At 38.8% G+C, this 21,949-nt stretch overlaps 1 protein-coding gene across 1 annotated transcript in view; it reads right to left on the bottom strand.

Annotated features, from left to right (window-relative positions):
* Positions 1 to 21,949, bottom strand: part of LOC139941404 (alpha-N-acetylgalactosaminide alpha-2,6-sialyltransferase 2-like) — a 44,717-nt gene that overhangs the window by 21,226 nt on the left and 1,542 nt on the right. Inside the window, exon 2 of the mRNA XM_071937877.1 lies at positions 414 to 530. Within this exon, the coding sequence (XP_071793978.1) occupies positions 414 to 530 (117 nt within the window). The remainder of the gene's footprint in view (positions 1 to 413; positions 531 to 21,949) is intronic.

The following is a 21,949-nucleotide window of genomic DNA, read 5'->3' as shown; positions in this document are numbered from 1 at the left end:
GCCTTCACATTGCCTTTTTGACAAGGCCCTTAAAGCTCCTGCCGTCGATTTCACCAAACTCTTCCTAACTTTGTAACTTAAGATTCATCTAAGGACTTAGGACGGGTTCACCCTTGTCACATGAAGTTGTGTGCTTTCAGATGCTTGATTTCGAGACCTCAAATTCTAAATCTGAGGTCTCGAAAACAAATTCGTGGAAAACTACTTCTTTCTCGAAAACTATGTTACTTCAGAGGGAGCTGTTTCTCGCATTGTTCTATACTATCAACCTATCACTACCAAGTAAGGTTTTATGCTGAACATTATTTTATGTAAATACCAATAGTGTCCAGTGGCTTTAAGGTTTCAATAATATTATGTAAACAAAACATATTTATAAATTTCAAGTATTTTTCTGGTCGACAAAGCCTTACCTTGACTCCACAGTCCCGCTTTGGATGTTACGAGTTGGCACGTCAACATGGTAGAACTTGACAGCAAATAAGCCGACGGTTAACAAAACACACAGTCCGAAGACAGACCTCACCAGCCTGCAAGAGAAAACCCACAAAACAAAGAATTATTGTTTTCATTCACACACCCTAACAATGGAAGATTTGTTTTAATTTAAAGACACTGGACACTATTGGTAATATTGTCAAAGACCAGTCTTCCCACTTTGTGTATCTCAACATATCCATAAAATAAACAAAACAGTGAAACTTTGAGCTCAATTGGTCGTCGAAGTTGCGAGATAATAATGACAGAAAAAACACCCTTTTCACACGAAGTTGTGTGCTTTCAGATGCTTGATTTCATGACCTCAAAATCTAATTCTGAGGTCTCGATTCAAACTCGTGGAAAATTATTTCTTTCTCGAAAAATACATAAATTCAAAGAAAGCCGTTCCTCAAAATGTTTTATACCATCAACCTCTCCCATTTTTACCTGTCCGGTTAACTAATAATGCAGTGTGTTATGCTGATAATTATTTTGAGTATTGCCAATGGTGTCCACTGCCTTTAAGAATAAATATGTCTCTCTTTTATTTTTCACTATACACACCATCCAATCTCTTCTTGTTTGGTTTTACCCATACACACCGATAAATCACTTTATACTATGACTCAATACTTTCAGAGTTCAGTGAACAAGATCACACAGCAGGCATTTACTTTGTGTAGGATTCGAACCCACGACCTTTGCCAATCTATATAGCAGGGGCAGATTGCAATAAAACGGTCTTAGTCAGCGGTCTAAGACCAGTCAGTTATAGCCGGCTATCTGTCTTAGACGGTCATAGCTTAGTCAGTCATTAAGCCCGTTGCAATAAGCCGGTATTAGATAAGTCTGCGAAAAGTAATGCATTACGAACAAATGTCCCATTATCACTTCTGCAGTCACTGGCGTTACGGCATTGTTCTTATTACTTTGGTTTAAATCATTGGATATCAAATCTGTTGGTTGTATCATTTTTTACTCTTGGGGAAATATATTTACGATACACATAATGCCTCTCATGGGTGTAATCTATTTCTAAAATACAATCTCGTCGTAGAGCTCTTGCATCAAATCATCTACAACTAACAAATGCAGCGCCATCTTTAAAAACCCAAAACAAAGACCGATTATAGCCAGCTCAGAGCAGGCTTAAGATTTAAGACTGGCTATAATTAAAGACCGCGCTATTGCAATCGGTCTATAATTAAAGACTGTCTTAAAGCCATTGGACCCTTTCGGTACAGAAAAAGAAAAGAAACATTCACAGATTTACAAATAATTTACAGGGTTTACAGAAGGTAATGGTGAAAGACTTCTCTTGAAATATTAGTCCATGAAATGCTTTACTTTTTGAGAAAACGGTAAAACAATATAAATTCTCGTTAGCGAGAATTACGGATTTATTTTAAACACATGTCATGACACGGCGAAACGCGCGGAAACAAGAGTGGTTTTCCCCGTTATTTTCTCCCGACTCCGATGACCGATTGAGCCTAAATTTTCACAGGTTTGTTGTTTTATATATAAGTTGTGATACACGAAGTGTGGGACTTGGACAATACTGTTTACCGAAAGTGTATAATGGCTTTAATTAAAGCGCGTTTCAAGTTAGCCGGCTATAGCGCATTTTAGACTGGTTTAAGACCGCTTGGTGCAATCCACCCCAGATGTCTTTCAACTAGACCACCAAGATTACCGGTACCTATAGAGGTTACCGAGTACTATACAGTACTTTACACATCGGTGAAAGTGAACAACTGTGTGTTTCTTCATCCCCGTTGCAAACTTAACATCTCTTTAAAAAAAAACTGTGAACGGTTCAGTAGATCAGGCGGTCATTGCACATTGGAGGGATAAAAACACAGATTTGCAAAAAAATAAATAAAACATCCACAGATTTGCACATGATAACTTACAAGCCATGGTAGATTGGCATGGTGGAAAAACTTCCCTTGAAATATGTATGCCTGAATATGTCACTTCGGTTTCTTCTGTCAACTTAAGTGGGCGGAACTAACAATATCCTTTCCAAAGCCAATGATGTTGATAATTATTCCCGTGGAGTCAATTGAAGTAGGCCTAATGTAAAAGCCAGACGCTGGAATGAATGCTTGTCAATACAGTAGAGCCTTAAACCTCTACTGAAAGCCTAAACCGGCGGGTTCACCTATAGTGCCATAGCATGCTGTGAAATTTATCCCTAAAAGGCATACACATTTACTCGGTAACGAGCAATGGAGAGAGTTGTTGATAGTACATATATTGTGGAAAATGGCTCTCTGTGAACGTTGTTTCTGAGAAAGCATAACTCATCCCTCGCTCAAATATTAGTGATACTTCAAATGTTCCAAAGCCAATGCCCGCTGTTCCCGTGGAGTCGATTGATGTAAACTGTAAAAGCCAGACTACGGAATGTATACTCTGCAGGCGTGTCAAGTATAGTGCAACCTAAAACCTCTCTTATAAGCCTAACATCAGACAGCGGGTTCAACTACGAGTGACACAGCATGCTCTGAAAATTTTTCCTTAAAGTTAGTAACATTTAATGATTTTAAAGCACATGTGTCATATTGGTAGGTGTTAAAGTCCAATATCCGCACTCTTGATGTAACCAAACGTATACATGAAACAACAAACCTGTGTCAATTTAAAGGAACACGTTGCCTTGGATCGGTCGAGTTGGTCTTTGAACAGCGTTCTGTAACCGTTTGTTATAAAATGCATATGGGTAGAAAGATGTTGTAAAAGTAGAATACAATGATCTACACAAATATGCCTCGTCGACTAACACGGTCGGCCATTTATGGGAGTCAAATTTTTGACTCCCATAAATGGCCGACCGTGTTAGTTCGCGACGTAAAATGAAAACCGTCCACTTTTGAGTGATACTTGTGTGGAACATTATACTCTACTTTTAAAACATCTTTCTAACCATATTGCATTTCATAACAAACATTTTCAAACGCATACTAGAGACCAACTCGTACGATCCAAGGCAACGTGTTCCTCAATCGGTCACTCACACGAAAAAGGGATGACAATCTGTTTTCACTATTTTCAAACATTGTGTTTTTAACTTATGACTCCTTTCTCTTAAATTATTGTATTTCAAGCAAAAGTATTAATTCAAGTAAACAAAAAATCAAGGGAAGTTTTGCACCATGATCATCTTAATACCATGAACGTCGTGTCAATCTGTAAGTATTTTTGTTTTTATTCGGTGTTATAATATAATGCATACTCGTTAAGGCAACTTGATGGCAACCATCTGCACTGCATGCAAAACAGACACCTACGTCGCCCAAGAGCCATTCGCGGAGATGTAACTCACTATTCAAAGAAATATGATGAGGAAACTGAAACGCTCATGAATGTTCTTACCGGAGAGTGCCTGAAACTGTTTTTCTGTAAATACATAATGCCTTGTGTGAAATTGTCTTCAGATTTTTGTTTTTTATTTCAATCATCTTAAATACAAATAGGGTGACAATCGTTTAGATTTGAAACTTTGCAGTGGATGTGTATAACGAACAGAGGTTTGCAGTAACACTTAAAATGTGAAAATCTATTTTTGAGAATGTTGGTTCAAAGTGAGAAAACCATACAGAAAACAGTTCTCAAAATGAACCCAGGCTTCGATCATTGAATGATAGCCTATTAAATGAAATGGACTTTGAAACAACAGTTCAGGCAGATTTTCTCATTCCTGGACATAGGCCCCATTCCCACTGGACCCCGCACTGATGTCGCACTTCGAAAGGGGCGGTAATACCACGAATGGGCGATGAAAGGGCGAGCAATGTGAAAACCAAGGTCTTAAAAACACAACAAAACACAAAAATCAAGCTGTCTTTAAGGCACGGAGATTCCAGCATATAACTTGAAACATTTCGCTCACATAGTGAACATTATCTAAAATAACTCACATCCATCACATTGACAGATATAGCCCTTCCAACACATCCTTTCAACATTGCGTTTGATTGAAAGCCTGGTGATTGTTCCCACATCAGCTCACCAGAGAAATAAAGAAAACATCCCTTAACGTTTCGGTTGATCTGATCCCTGTATTAAAGCACTGGACACCTTTGGTAAAAATGTTAAAGACCAGTATTCTCACTTGGTGTATCCCTGGACATAATGCATAAAATAACCAATCTGTGAAAAATGTTGGTCAATTGGTCATCGAATTTGCATGAGAACAACGAAAGAAAAAGAAAAACCTTTTTGCATTTTGTCAGATGCATATGAAGATGCATTTATATGAAAAGGCTTCAGCTGAAGTCTTTTTATTATTTGAGTGAGAAATTACACATCTCAAAAACTACGTCACTTCAGAGGGAGCCGTTTCTCACAATGTTTTATACTATCAACAGCTCTCCATTGCTTGTTATCAAGTAAGTTGTTATGCTAACAATTATTTTGAGTAATTTCCAAAAGTGTCCAGTGCCTTTAAGCAATGAGGGAAAGGCCTCTCCAGACACCTCTGCCCGGCTGAGCTTATTAATTATTAGCAAGTTTGACGCGTCTTGCCAGCGGGCTCTGGGTGTCCCATTGCCAGGCGAGCAATCTCGCACGGCTGGCATAGTCATGTGGAACGCACGAGCGGTTAGACGCAAATAGCGGTGGAAAAACAAACGGAGAACGGAACACCTAAAAGAAAAACGAGCCAAGATGTCAAAGCTAATGACAAAAGCACCTCCAAAATGAAGCCCAATTTTGATTGATTTGTTTAAATGTTCTTCTTCTCGAGATAGTCAGATCATAGTGATCGAGACTTCTAGTTGTCACCACCACCAATTACATTAAGATCTACACAACCCATTTGAAGCGAGATTTAGCTGCATAATTGGGGGGGGGGGGGCGCCGAATCTACGGGGGACAGAATCTCATGCCACACCGGCAACCCGAAGATGACTTCATAAACCGCAAGAAGTTTAAAATGAGGAAGATGTAATCTGCGCCTTGAACACCCAGCAGGGTGGATATGTGCGCATTACAAGTCTTATTATTATTATTATTTATTACGTGTTCCTTTAAGCACACGGGTGCAAGCAGTTTCTGGACCAGGCTGACCTAAAACTGGTCTAACCAAGAAGGGGTCAGCGCCCAACGCGTAGATAGAATTGCCTTCCAAGCAGATGACCCCCCACCCCCCTTTATCCCCACCCAAAACAACAACATCATCACCCACCCCACACAATAATGATGAAATTAGAAACACCCGTCAAAATAACACAGTGTGAAGAAAGGGATGCGTTAACACACATCAGACGATATCAGGTTAATGTACTCTCCAGTGATGTTTGCACCGGGAAACCGGCTAATTACACCCCGTTGGCACGTACACACACACTGCTATGCATGGCAAACGCCTGAGTAGTTTCAGTTATACATTCGGCTCCCGTGGGGGCCATGGAAATCCACGCACGTATGTTCCCCCCCCCCCCCCCCCCGGAAACACACGACGACCTGAACCAGTTTGTAAACTTATAATAACATTAAAACTGGATGAGAATGTATATTAAAGGCACACTGCAGCCGATTTCATGAAACGCTAGGATTAATCCTATCTCGGGTAAGGACGAGTAACTAGTTCTAACTTTGGATGGGTTCAATGGGCCCTAACGTCTATTGGATACGGAACTTAACTCGTCCTTAGTCTTAAAGTGGTGAATTCGACGGCACATTTGTATTCTCACTTTGTGTATCTCAACATGCATCAAAATGACAAACCTTTGAAAACTTTGACTCAGTTATTTGGAAATCGAATTTACAAGAGAATAATGAAAGAAAAAACACCCTTGCCGCATTACTTTGTGTGCTTTCACTCAGATGCTTATACTAAAAGCCTTCAGGGGCCAATTTCATAGAGCTGCTTAAGCAAAAAATTGCTTAAGCACGAAAATAGCTCGCTTGTTTTACACATGTTACTGGCCAAAATTGTATGCCATATACATTGCTTATGACTAGTATTTAGCTGTTGTTTACTTAGCATAACAATTGAAGGGAGTCTTGGCCGGTAACCTGATTTTACTAAGCAATGAATTTTTTGCTTAAGCAAATTTTTGTGCTTAAGCAGCTCTATGAAATTGGGCCCAGGTCTGAGGTCTTGACCTAGTAAGAGATTACATCTTCCTCAAAAACTACGTTACTTCAGAGGGAGCCGTTTATCGTTATGTGTTATACTATCAGCAGCTTTTCATTGCTCGTTATACCAAGTAATTTGTTATTCCAACAATTATTTTGCCTTTAAGACTCTTTAAACGCTGGCCGATTTAATTGATGTTTGTACAAATATTTAATGACATGTAGGTCAGATGTTCATTCAGCCCATTATAAATGTCGCCTGAGCATGGTAGACTAAATAAACTGGTGTTGGGCGGTCAAACTGCAAAAAAGTGGGTGTATAAATAATTGACGCTATGGTGTTTGTCGAACATAAAAAAAAGAATCGACTTTTACACCAAAGGGTGTTAAAATAACACCAAAAGGTTTTGCCAAAACAAATACATTGGTGTTAATTTCACAACCTATAGTTAAATGTAATTTTAATTCACTCTTTGGTATCATTATTATATGTGACAACACATGGTGGATGGTGCCAATATAATCACCCCAGTTTTATGCAGAACACATCTCAAAACGTGTTCAGTTATTAAAACCAAATTATATAACCTGTACAAGACACTGGCCACCTGTGGTAATTGTTGTCAAAGCAGTCTTCTATCTCAACATATGCATTGCACAAAAATAACAAACATGTGAAAATTTGAACTCAATCGGTCGTCGAAGTTGCGAGATAATAATGGAAGAAAAAACACCCTTGTCACACGAAGTTGTGTGCTTTCAGATGCTTGATTTTGAGACCTCACACTCACGCGTGAGGTCTCGAGATCAAATTATTGTGTTTTGTGGAAAATTACTTCTTTCTCGAAAACTACGTTACTTCATAAGGGAGCCGTCTATCACGATGTTTTATACCGTCAACAGCTCACATTAATCGTTAACAACAAGTAAGTTTTTGAGCTAACAATTGTTTTGAGTAATTGAGTGACTCGAGTGCCTTTTAAGCCCTTTTCACACTACAGGTATTTCCCGGGAAATTCCTGGGAAATGTTAGTCGATCTGTTCACACTACAAAAAAATTCCCGGGAAATAACATTTTCCCGGGAAATAATTTACCCAGTTAAGGGGTAGGGTTAAAGGCGTTAACCCCGGGGAAAAACGTTTTTCCCGGGAAAAGCAGCTAGTGAGAACGAAAGCGGGTCTAACTTACCCCACCTTTTGCTTCCACTGTGTTGAGACGTCATTAATCTCGAAAGGTCACAGACGTCAAAAATAGCGCGCCAAATAATTCGCGTGGTAACAATAGCCCTTTTTTGTTTTCTCCTTCTGAAAGTGTTTACGTTTAGGTACGAAAATAAAGGTGAATAACATCTGTAATTTACAAATAAATATATGAATTAAAAAAATTGACCACGTGAATGGAATAGGAATAGAATAAATAGTTGGCGTGAACAAGCTTCCTTCTCGTACACACGCCATGTGTGTATGGTATTTCGTATTTTTACATGTACTTGGCCGTTGGTGGACTTGTGTTGTCCAGAGTCAGATTTGAGTTCATCGATCGACATTGCTGTCTACAACCTGACAGTAAATATTTTAGCTCAATTTGTTGCTCAATTTCTTACGATGGGTAGAAGTGACCGATGGAGTGATGATGAAATTTTGAAACTAGTTGCATTTTGGGCCGACGATGCAGTCAAAAAACAGCTAGATGGGCATAGGCCTACAAGACACGGGAAAGTTTTCTCAAAATTGGCTGACTGCCTGCGTGGTGCTGGGTATGAACGGACCCCTGCCCATTGCAAAAAAAAATGAAAACCTTGGGTAAAAAAGACTTTAGGTCGGTAGGATACTAGTTTTGTTTTTCAAGGCCTAAATATTTTCTATTGCATTGTGTTCTCTTGCAAACATTTCTTTTTAGAAGAAACATACATTTAAAAGTCGTTATGAAGCCATGAAAAAAATGCTGGCCAATATAGGGTTAAAGCCTATTCAGTGTTCTTTCTTTGCACGATGGGAAAACAGCACTGTTGATGTTGGAAAGGAAGATTGCTTCTTCGGCTTTCTACTGCTATTGTCAGATTGTGCAAAATCGACCATGCGGTGTTTTTTTCTATAAAACCTTTAATTATCTTGGCCCTAACATCATGGATATTATTATGCAATCCTTCGAAAATGCCATTCAGAAAATTTCTAGGCCTTACCCCAGGGTTGATTCCCTTAACCCTGCCCCTGAGCAGGGTGAATTTTTTCCTGGGAAAACATCATTTCCCGGGAAATTCCCGGGACTATTTTTGTAGTGTGAACAGATCAACCAAAAGTTCCCGTGAATTTCCCGGGAAATAACTATAGTGTGAACAGGCAAAAATTGAGATGAACGCCAACACAAAACCTCTGGGTAAAACACGGACACAAAAGTCCATTCAATTACAGTTCTCAAAAGAAAGAAACAAATTGTCGCAGAGTAGAAAGCTCCCTTTCGCTTTTTCTAATAGCAACTTGCTCCCACCACCAGTGGCCGCTCTTCATGGTAGACCAAATTGACCTTTGACCAATACTTCAGCAAGTGCCATGAAACCCGTCAATCGCACGACAAATTCCATCCGATTGTTATACCGCATGTCTTTAAAACACTGTCACAGCAATCGTCTTCTCCTGACAAGACGTCATCAGCGACGTCTTCCCCGAACTGCAAGACTTCTTCTCCGCCGTAATCACACAATATATTGGTATAACAACACGCAAATACACAATTTATGTGCAGCCATTTTGGGTCGCATGTGGCAAGGATTTTGCAGCCGGCCGCGTGGCATTATGGGAACGGACTTCCGTCCACAAACATTGTAACTTCCGCATGGGCTGACCTGTTTACCACATTTCCTGGGGTTTGATCGTAAGTGTGAAACGACCGTGCATATTCCTGGGAAATAGTACTCCCGGGAGTTACCAAATTGGGATAGTGAGAACGGTTGCTGGGGTGGCGGTGGGGTTAAAAACTCCCGGGATTTTCCCGGGAGTTTATTTCCCGGGAAATGGCTCTGTAGTGTGAAAAGGGCTTTAGTTGACCCGATAGCTAGCGAAGAGTCCATTTTAATATGGTCTTCGATGTCCCAGTACGACCAACGCTTTCGACTAGATACAGACTCTTCGCGGGGAGAAAATACTGCCTCCATGCCCCCCTGGTCATTGCGTAGGTACGCTTGAAATGCTCCAGTCAACTTACAATTTCCTCAGTCTAAGGTGCCTTCTACCAAGGAGAAGATGCCTTGAATCCCTTACCCTTTCAAAAACGATGATTACAAATGCCGAGCTCCAATTTCAATAGAAAGGGAAAGGGAAGTCGACGTGGAAATCACAAGAAAACAGCAAGTCTTTTTCACGTAAAAAGCCATTGTACATTGTGTATTAGCACAGCATAAAATACCCATTTGAATAGTATACATCTACAGTGTACTGAATTTGTTATCTGTATAGCAAACGACATACTTGAAACCTCCTCGGCAAAATGGGAGCCTTGCTGATTATTATCAATACATAATATGGTTTTTAATTTTGTATGCGACTACCGTGTTCCTGCAACGTGCAGCTGTTTCTCTGCACATCCATAAAATCTCCAATGATCCATGCACAAGAACAATTTGAGGAATCTCACCATATCTTATACTTTTGATAAATCGTTATCCTCAACACGATACATGATCGGAATATTTTCACAATCGTATGCCCCATCTGCTCTAATTGCATCGGTATTTGGCAGGGGAGCCTCCCCGTTTTCAACACCGCATTTACAAATGTTATTAGTTTGCATGTAAAATTGAGCCTTAAAGTATAGAAATAACAGCAAACACAAACGTGATTGCATTAAAAACAAAATTGGATTGGTATCCCTTGTTAAACTTAGGATTTAAGATGGAGCTGGAAGTATTTTTTCAGAGAGACAAACTGCAATATTTTTTTCAGAGAGATAATTTCGTCGCATTTTTCGTAAATTGTCAGTTCAGGCGCATGCGGATTTACAAAAGGTTGTCAGTCTGCCGCCACCTAACGCTTTAAACCGTCACGAGACAGTCACCTTTAATCAATTCAAAACGTAGCCTAAACATCTGACGTCACACTCCAAGGCTTCTGAATTACGCCAAATACCAACCTTGAGCCACTCATCTATGAGATCAGTGCCTTGAGCGTACGTCCGGTGTGGCAGGAAATAATGCCAAACATCACCTCGGACCAATCAAAACACAGAACGCTTACGTCACTACACGTTTACCCAAATGAAATCATTGTATCCAATGAAATCATTCCCAAATGAAATCATTGTATCCATTAGGTCTGTAACACCAATGGCCTATCTTTATACTTCAGGGGAAAAAATGGGACCAGACAAGACAGTTGACCTTTAATCCATTCACAACAAGCTACATAAATAATGTGCACTAGCTGTACTTACATCAGAGTTTTTGAACAAGACGTTCATATCATCTCTCTAATTGTTATCAAAGCAAACGGAGGATTTTGAAGTCGTTATCCTTTCGGATAAAAGACAGAGGGGACAAGTCTCCAAGACAGTCACCTTTAATCCACTCACAACAAGCTGCATAGATAATGAGCACTCTCCATGTAGGCTCTAAACCAGACGTTTTGAACAAGACGTATCATTTCTCAGTAGTATCAAAACATACGGAGGAACTTAATTGAAGCACGGATGGTCGCATTGCCTACGACCTTGCTCTTATTAGCAAACTAAGTTTGTGGATGTTCACTGATTGTAATACATGTTAGCAATACAATCCGGTTGTAGTTCAAATCATGCTGGTACCTGATGATGAATTATTTTGTTTTTGACACTTTCTAAACTGTCAGATTTGTTTCGGATTCATTACTAAAGTACCATGTGAACTTGTTTTACAATAAGGGTGACATTGTACATTCTTAGGGTATTCTGGCAGGCAAGATACTGCACTGACCATATGGGAAAAATTATGTTATTTTCTGTTACAATTTCCACATGAATCCAAGAGTCATGACAGTAAAAGTTTGACATTTTTTGGAGATGTGCCCCCTTTCTCGTCATCATATCACAAGTTGATAATAATTAGACAGCGCAATCTCCATAAAACATAAGATTTTACGTTTTCTTCCACTAGGCTGTGTAAAAATCGTGCCTGCCGGAAATGCAGGCTCTGTGGCTCTCTTGTAAGCATGTGATGTCACAGGTCACATCGTCTATACCTTTAAAAGTATAGCTATCCATAATAAGCTGGTTTCATTATCAGTGAAAATCTATAGGCTAGGTGAAGGTTCATGCGGTGCTGTGCCATTTCTGAGGAAACGGCATTCAACAGCTATACAAACTGTTTTATTGCATACACAGCGTTTCTTGTCTCACTCCAGCCTAATCTTTATTAAACTATTGTATACCCTTTAAAACCTCAAGCATAATGCCAACATGATATAAGAACAAAACAATAGTAGACATTATGTCATAGAGCTGTGCCTATTTCGTCGTCGTCGTCGTCGTCGTCGTCGTCGTCGCCGCCGCCGCCGCCGCCGCCGTCGCCGTCGCCATCGCCATCATTAAAAAAAAAACTTATTTGATTTCTTGTTTTAAGCGCTGCTCAAACATTATATGAAGCGGCCGGTGTCAGATGCAATTGTGTCCGCCATGCAATACTGTCCGCTCCGGACACTTTTGCATATGCAATCGTGTCCGGGGCTATGCAAAAACCGTCCGGTGGACATGTACATGACTAATGTGCGCGCGTAAGCGAGCGTCCATGCACTGAACCTACATACGAATAATATGCAGCATAATCACGTATTTTATGATTGCAGCGAATACCCAACGGCCGAACATTTCCCATGAGATGCACTTAGCTTTAAAAAAAAATGGCAAACGTGTTCCGTCGACCAAGGGCGTTTAATTTACTGCAAGGACGGTTTTGCAAGGAGGCGGACACAACTGCATATGCAAATGTGTCCGGGCGGATACAATTGCATTATGCAGCAGCGTCCGGGCGGACACGGTTGCATTATGCAAAACCGTCCGGCGGACATTATTCTCCGGATATATTGCATAGAGGACATAATTGCATGCGACACCGGCGCACATTTCCAGCGATTTTCAACACTGAATAACAAAGTGGATGCATATCAGAAAACTGTTTCCAGAAATGTTCGAGGCATTGTAAGTAAGCATGGATAAGCTATAGTGCGCACTTATCCCAAACGCTTCCAAAAAGCATGGAAAACGGTGGGCGCATTTCCGAGCCGATTCCAAAAGCTGTATGTATGAGAAATGATGGGTACATATCAAAGCCGTTTTCATGCGTTTTAAGTGAGGAAATAGCATGCAGTGGTGCACAATTCAGGCCGTTTCGAGACTCCATAAGTTTTGAATTCGGTCGGTGTAATTACGCTTGTCGAAATTATCTTTGAACAAGATGTCGGCAAAACGTAAGGGATAAAGAAATAGATTAGCTCTTGGCCCATATCGTAGGAATTTGTTTTTACTGAAACAGCAACTTTTGCACATGCAGGGAAAGTGTCCGACCAAAGAGCTACAAGAAAGAGCAAACATTACGACTCGATGACACATGGTGCAGGAGATAATCTTTGGTTACCTATAAGCATTGAATTCGCGTGACCTGACATCTAATGATGTCATGATGAAAAAAATGAACGAAAGTTATAATTAGGTCTCCGTTCTACAAACTGGAGTTAATTCAAATTTCATCTTGCACTGCTGTTTGACATAATTATTCCACTTACTGCAAGTACTGATTTGTACTTTTCAGATTGATATGCTTGCGAAGATAATATTATGAAAATTTTCACCTTAGTTTGTATTTAACTGTTTACATCTGTTTTCATAAATATAAAAGTCATAAAAAAGGTCAAGAGAAGGTCACCAACATATCCATTTTTATGAAGTATACGTAAAGCTCTTTCATATGATGTAAAGATTGACAAAATAGCTTTTGTGGTTGAGGAAATATGAACACTCGAACACCTAATTAACTTTACGATGGGACGACATGCAACGACATGCAACTAGAAACAACTAATGCATGACAACAAATCAGTTTGAACGACACTATAAAATGGCTTATACTGACAATTTTTTCTTGGCATAACAGAGGAAGAAAGTCTAAACAAAATACCAGGTGGAATCAAGTAGGAAACAATGGCAATTGGCATAATATATTATACTATTGCCATACACAATGGTACAGCGAACTAAACAACAGAAACAACAATACATTGACAAATCAGGTTTACACTATATAGCCCTTGTTAATAATAATTTCACCAACAGGATATCAGATGAAATAGAGTTCAGAAAATATAGGCTAATATCAAGTGATTTCGTTCTCAAACAAAATCTCAACGTCACTTTGCAATTGCATAAGGGATCACTTGAAAAATATTTTACAAAAGTCCGATTTTAACTTCGAGGTACTGTTGTTTAATGGAAAAAGATATCACTGTTAAAGGAAAGGTACACGTTCGGTAATTACCCAAAACAAATATTAACTTAAAAACTGACTTGGTAACGAGCATTGGAGAGCTGACCCCCTGTTGATAGTATAAACAATTGTGAGAAACAGCTCCCTCTGAACTAGCATAGATTTTGAGATAGAGGTAATTTCTCACTAAAATAATCTCACTAAAATAATAAAAGACTTCTAGCCCGAGAAGTCTTTCATTCCTATCTAGACAAATTCGTCCAACAAGGGTGTTTTTCCTATCATCATTTTCTCGCAACTGCGATGACCAATTTAGCTCAAATTTTCACAGGCTTGTTATTTTATGCTTTATGTTGGGATGTGAGAAGACTGGTCTTTGACAATTAACGAACGTGTACCTTCCCTTTACCCCCCGAACAAATCTGAATCTGAGAAGCGTTACTGGAAGTAACGCTTCTCCAATTGTGTATTCCAGTTGCAGATTATTCTTCCTGCGTGGAGGATCATAACCGCTCCAGATTTTCGGCAAATTTCTCAAAAACGATACCACTTTCTTTTTGAATTGATATTTTCACAGGTTAGTTTTATGCCGGTATAATAATAGGATTGAAACAAACAGTGGGTTCCAATTACCAAACGTATCCCTATAACTCAACTCAAATCAAAATTGGTTAACTAAAAAAAAAAAATACACTACCAAATAAAAAAGTCGAAGACTATTTTGTTTTGCAAAAATACATTAAAATGTATACTACAAGTATATGCAGCCTACAACATTTGTTTCGATTACGCCTTTTATATCTCTGATATCTAACATGATACATGTATATATGCCTAGACATGAACTGTAGCAGAGAGAGAGGGAGGGAGAAAGAGAGTGGGGGACTGGGGAGTGAAATTGAAAACTTGATTCTGAAACAGGTGTTCGTAAGTATTGACATAAATCCATAAAGGGAAACAAAATATATGTGATGAATTACGGCTTGTCCAGCACAGCGGTGCCAAATCGATACGTAGCCTAAAGCAAAACACATTAATTAAAGACACTGGAAACTATTGGTAATTGTCAAAGACCAGTCTTCTCACTTGGTGTAGTTCAACATATGCCTGAAATTACGAACCTTTGAAAATTTGAGCTCAATTGGTCGTCGACGTTGCGAGATAACTATGATTATGAAAGAAGAAAAACACCCTTGTCACACGTAGTTGCGTGCTTTCAGATGCTTGATTTCGAGACCTCAAAATCTAATTCGATGAGGTCTCGAAGTAGAATTTGTGGAAATTTACGTCTTTCTCGAAAACTACGTCACTTCAGAGGGAGTCGTTTCTCACAATGTTTTATACTATCAAGAACCTCTCCCCATAACTCGTTTCCAAGTCAAGTTTTATGCTAATAATTATTTTGAGTAAATTACCAATAGTGTCCCCTGCCTTTAATGTCACCTGGAAGTGGTATTTTGTCAAAATAAAGGTTTTTTACACTAAAATGTATTTATTTTGATGAGTGGAATATGAATAAACAACTAACTAAGGTTTAAAAAAAAAAGTTTGTGCATGTTATTTACAAATTTGAAAAAAGCCCGACCCGAGAGGGCGCTGTTCGTGACGTCAATGGAGGCGCGGTGAACCGCATGCAGTGCCAACACAAGATAGTGACGCTTGGCGCAAGCTAAAAACATGCCCTCAAAGTTGAAACAATACCTGATATTTTTCACGTTTGGCAAATGTACGTCTTTCAAGTACCTTCTTCGACTTCCCCACTAGCTGGACAAATTGATGGGATGGCGTCATGTTTTAGAAAAGAACTTTTCTCTTCATGTATGTCAAAATATGTAGTGTATTCCGGATTCTCGAAGCACGACGGCTCGAAGTGTTGGAAAAGACAGCGCTGGAAAAGACGTCGGACCGGACCACTTTACAAACTGACCTCATCTTTAGTTGTTTTGCTGCATCCAGCAGCAATACACCTGGTCGACATTGCCAGGAAAAATGCAAGGAAAAAAAACCTTTTCGAAACGTACAAACTCACGACTAGGACTCGAATGTACTTTCACGTACGTGTGTTCGATGTTCGATCGAGGCAAAGTCTGCCTCAAATGACGTCACAAAAGGGGTAGGCGGAGTCACCCCACACAACTTTTTTTTTTTTTAAACATATAAATCGTTAAAAACAATATAGTACGCCTTTATTTATGCATGGGTACGTCACAATGCTAATCCAAAACGAGGCGATGGGCGCAGCCACTGCAAGTGATGGGGTTCGCTCGTCCCCAGCGCCTTGCTTTAGTGATGGGGGACGTGCGCCAATAGCCTCATTTTGGGTAAGAATTATGACGTCATGCATAAATATCAAGAGAGGCGTATTACTCCAAACATTATTTTATGTTCAGAAACATATACTCTAATGTTTGAAGAAAAACAATTCTATTTTCCTATGCAAACTCTTTCTATTCTGTTTTCCCATCCAAACATGTGCGCCCCATATTACAGAAAATAATTTATTCTAAATGTTTACGAATAATAATTGTTAAGAATATTACAGGAGACTATCTGACAAGTAATATCACAAATTATGTCTATATTCACAATCTCTCATAACCATCTGGGTTTTTTTCTCTCCATTTTTTTTGTTCAATATCCTTTTTGTTCACATCTAACACTCGACTTAAGTTAAACACAACAATACAAATGGACTCAGACTAAATAAAGGGAAACAAACATGACTATGAATCTTCCTATTTGGTATCAAGTTCCTGATTTCGAGTTTTCCCCCTTTTTTATTTCATTATGATGCGTCTATAAACATTCTTTCATATCGTTATTATAAATATTTATTGCAAAATAATGCCACGTGTGCGAGCCACCCACGATTACACAATGTTTACAGTGGATCAAGTCAATATTTAGTCAACCATAAAAGTGTTTACATAATACGAACTGTCTAATATTATGTTCAAACAAACCACCTTTTTGTTTAACAACTGACAAACCCAAGTTCTATCCAAAGGCATCGTACACGTACTTTGGGCATTTTAGTTCCAAGTACCCCGAAAGCCAGCGCCGGAGGGGGCGGGGTGGGGCAGGGGGCAGGACCCCGCCCCCTTTAGATCCATAAATAAATTGGCATATGTAAAAAGCCCCTTCCTACAAAAAAGGAAAAAAACAACTTGGAGCCCCCCCCCCCCCCCCCACACCAACCAGCATGTGGCTTTAACACCCAGGTAATCACATTTCTATATCATGAATGTTGTGGCATATTATTTTGATTTTGTAAAACATAGGCCTATTAAAGGAACACGTAATTGCATTGGACAGGTCGAGTTGGTCTTTGAAAAGCGTTTGTAACCGTTTGCTATAAAATGCATATGGTTGGAAAGATGGTTTAAAATACAATGATCCACACGAATATGCCTCGAAGTTGCGTGGTTTTCCTTACGGTCGGCCATTTATGGGAGTAACTGACATAATATCGAATATTTTTTCCACACAATGGCGTGACAGAATTTAACACATATTTCTAGGGATTAAAGACACTGGACACAATCGGTTATAACTCAAAATAATTGTTAGCATAAAAACTAACTTGGTAATGAGCAAGAGAGAGTTGGTGATAGTAAGAAAACATTGTGAACAAAATGGCCCCCTCTCTGAAATCGCAGAGTATTGAGAAAGAGGTAACTTCCCCCTTAAAAAAAAAATACTATATGTTTAAAGGCAGTGGATACTGTTGGTAATTACTCAAAATAATTATTAGCATAAAACCTTTCTTGGTGACAAGTAATGGGGAGAGGCTGATGGTATACAACATTGTGAGAAACAGCTCCCTCTGAAGTGTCATAGTTTTTGAGAAAGAAGTAATTTTCCACGCATTTGATTTCGAGACCTCAAGTTTAGAACTTGAGGTCTCGAAATCAACCATCTAAACGCACACAACTTCGTGTGACAAGGGTGTTTTCTTCATTCATTATTATCTCGCAACTTTGATGACCGATTGAGCTCAAATTTTCACAGGTTTGTTATTTTATGCATATGTTGAGATACACCAACTGTGAAGGCTAGTCTTTGACAATTACCAATAGTGTCCACTGCCTTTAAATGAAAGCAAACAACTCTTTATAAATGCAAAGGAGTGAAAAAAGGCACTCTTTGAAGAGCCATATTATAAGTGACAACTGTTTTTTGAGTTGGTCTCCCAATCTTAAGATTGAAGTTTGCATCTGTTTGTGTGATTTTTCACTCTGTCCTGGAGTGAGTGAAACCCCTCTGAAAGAGGGAAATAACCACCACTATTTTTAAAGAGCTATTATGAGGGACAACTCGAAATGTAAAGAGTAGTGTTTTTTACTCTTTTACATTTAGAGAGAAGTATAAGCAACAAGGGTGTTTTTTCTTTCACTATTATCTCGCATTTTCGACGACCAATTGAGTTCAAATGTTCACATATTTGTTATTTTATGGGGATCAGGTAGACACTGGACTTTGGCCATTACAAACCGTGTTTAAAGCCATTATACACTTTCGGAACAGAAAAAAAAAAAGTTCACAGATTTACAAATAACTTACAGGGTTTACAAAAGGTAATGGTGAAAGACTTCTCTTGAAATATTATTCCATGAATTGCTTTAATACTTTTAGAGAAAACATTACAACAATATCAATTCTCGATATCGAGAAGTACGAATTTATTTTAAACACATGTCATGACACGGCGAAACGTGCAGAAACAAGGGTGGGTTCGACTCCGATGAGCGATTGAGCCTAACTTTTCACAGGTTTGTTATTTTACATACAAGTTGTGATACACGAAGTGGGGGCTTTTGGACAATAATACTGTTACCAAAAGTATCGAATGGCTTTTAACTAATCAGATAATATTTTTTTCTGAAACTTCCCCTGGCAATTGTATTGTTCCGGACGAGACAAGTTGAAAACAAAAGAGGAAGAGGTAGACAATACTTTACATAAAATGTTCATGTTGACAAAGGCCATTTCCTATTTTCCAAACACATTAAACTTATTTGAACGTACGGAAGCCTGGCTACACTTGTAGCTAATAATAATACAGACTTTAGTGAACGACCAAAACTGTTACACAACCCACAAAGTCCCCGATTCCGTCATATCCTAATTAACATAATCACGCGTCAAAACCGAACAAAGACGTCATTAGACGTTTCATAATCGAAACAATAATGGTTGTGAGGAGGGGAAATGACTTATTTCAAATCACAAATATGTATTTAGTAAACATGATATTTTAGTAGGCTACCACTTGTCAACAACAAAATTCATTTATTGTCCATGCGTGCAGCATGCATGAGCAAAATCCGGAGCAGGAGAAATGGCGTGTAATGTAACATTCATTTAATATAATATCAAATATTTATATCGACCAAAGTTCGCGACATTATAATTAATAGCAAGAATTTTTTTTAATTTCCCCCATATTGAAGAGCACAGCGACAGTGGCAATTTTGATGAACAGAAGAAAAACAGTTTAAACACGTTTTTGTACCTTTTATTTAAAGACAGTAGTGGACACTGTTGGTAATTCACAGTTTGTGTATCTCAACAATATGCATAAAATAACAAACATGTGAAAATTTGAGCTTAATCGGTCATCGAACTTGCGAGATAATATTGAAAGACACGAAGTTGTGTGCGTTTAGATGGTTGATTTCGAGACCGCAAGTTCTGAACCTGAGGTCTCGAAATCAAATTCGTGGAAATTTACTTCTTCCTCGAAAACTATTATTGCACTTCAGAGGGAGCCGTTTCTCCAATGTTTTAAACCATCAACCTCTCCCCATTACTCGTCACCAAGGTTTAATGCTAATAATTATATTGAGTAATTACCGATAGTGTCAAATGCCTTGAAGTACTTTATAGTATTTTTACAGCGAATTTTAGAAGATCTCGCTAAGTAGGGGACCATGGACAGTCAAAATATGAACCTTCCACACGAAGTGTTGTTTGTTAAGTTTCACAACCATGCTAAATTTAAGCAAGGGAGCCCTGTTTAAATTGCTGTCATGTGAGAAGGGCTAAAGTGTAGTTGTATGACGTCATGTCCTTGCCTTGCTGGTACGAAGAGAAAATGTTGTATGCTGGTGGTAATAATAAGCGATAAACCGGAACATTGTTGTGAGACAACCAGAGACCTTGACTCTACATGTACTACTACTACTACTACTACTACTAGAAACTAAGATCAAAGATTAAAGGCACTGGACACTTTTGGTAATCACTCAAAATAATTGTAAACACAAAAACTTACTCGGTAACAAGCAATGCTGTTGGTCGTATAAAATATTGTGAGAAACGGCTTCCTCTGAAGTAACGTGGTTTTTGAGAAAAAGGTAATTTCTCACTAAAATTATACTTGAATTTAAAGGCACCTACACCTTGGTAATTGACAAAGACCAGTCTTCTCATTTGGTGTATCTCAACAAATGCACAAAATAACAAACGTGTGAAAATTTGAACTCAATTGGTCGTCCAAGTTGCGCGGTAATAATGAAAGAAAAAAACCTTGTCACACGAAGTTGTGTGCTTTCACAGATGCTTGATTTCAGGACCTCTAGAATCTAATTCTGAGGTCTCGAAATCAAATTCGAGGATAATATATGTTAAATTTGCATCGGGTTTAATTTGCATCAATTAACAAATTCGAGGAACATTATTTTTTTCAAAAAAACTACGTTACTTCAGAGGGGGCCGTTTCTCACAATGTTTATACTATCAACAGCTCTCCATTGCTTGTTAAGTTTTTATGCTAACAATTATTTTGAACAATTACCAATAGTGTCCAGTGCATGCTCTTCAAATTCAAGGCATCTGAAAGCACATAACTGAGGTGTTTTTTCGTCCACTACTCTCTCGCAACTTAAGACACCAAGATGAGTCCAACATTTCACAGGTTCATTATTTAATGGAATGATAGACGTTGAGATTCACCAAGTGAGAAGACTGGTCTTTGACAATTACCAAAGGTGCACATCAGTTCCTTTAAGTGACATTGGACTACGAACCAACTATTGAACACAACAATTTCACTTCGAACGGGTCATTTTGGTGTTGTGTTGTTTTGTTTGGTTTGTATGCCTTTTGTATGGTAGGTGCTGACTGCTGAGGTCATGCTTTTACGCACGGCAGCCACTTCGAAAAAAATCTTTTCATTCTGTATGACATATCTTTTCATTAGCGCATGCCCTGCAATGGCTGATAATAATATCGTGTCACCCCGAGCTATCCATGTGCCAAATTCCACGTATTGTTTGTCGTCGAAGGCACAATTTCAGCCAACTATAGCTATTTCCCCTTCCTGCCCCGCTATGTTTTCGTTTCCTTAAAACAGGAATAATAGCAGAAAATACTCATGTTTGTAAAGCTCATTTCATGACGGCAGGGAACGATTTCATACAAGTCTACATCGCAAAATATTTCGACTGAACAGATTTTGTGCCCAGTGAATACTAATACTATTAAGTAGCAAATTGGGATTCTTGTGTAGCAACTGAAACATTTTGCGCAGTCTTTGTTTGCTCTGCTATTAATATTAGGGAAATCGTTCACTGGACACACTTTTCTAGAGAGAAAATAATATTATGCTATGCACTTCGAAAAATACACATTTTTTTTTGCAAATCGTGGTGCAGGGTCAAAACCTTTAGGTAAGTTTAAGCAGCAGTGTGAAATATTTTCGTGTTTGTACGTTTAAGAAAATTAAGGCCATTTCCAATTATGTTAAGTATAGATCATTTGTAGTTACTTGACAACATTTGGGGTATGGTTATCTAACTACGCCTAGCAGGGCCCGATTTCATGAAGCTCAGTTTTATAGCAGAAAATACTGCTTGACAGTTGTTCGGCTAAGCACAACAAGATGAGTGGGGCACCATTCGATAGTCAATGCATTGTAAGCATGGTGACCT

The sequence above is a fragment of the Asterias amurensis genome, chromosome 9 (assembly GCF_032118995.1).
Source record: "Asterias amurensis chromosome 9, ASM3211899v1".
NCBI lineage: Eukaryota > Metazoa > Echinodermata > Asteroidea > Forcipulatida > Asteriidae > Asterias > Asterias amurensis.
The sequence above is the reverse complement of the archived record's forward strand: the minus strand, read 5'-3'. Positions and strand labels throughout refer to the sequence as shown.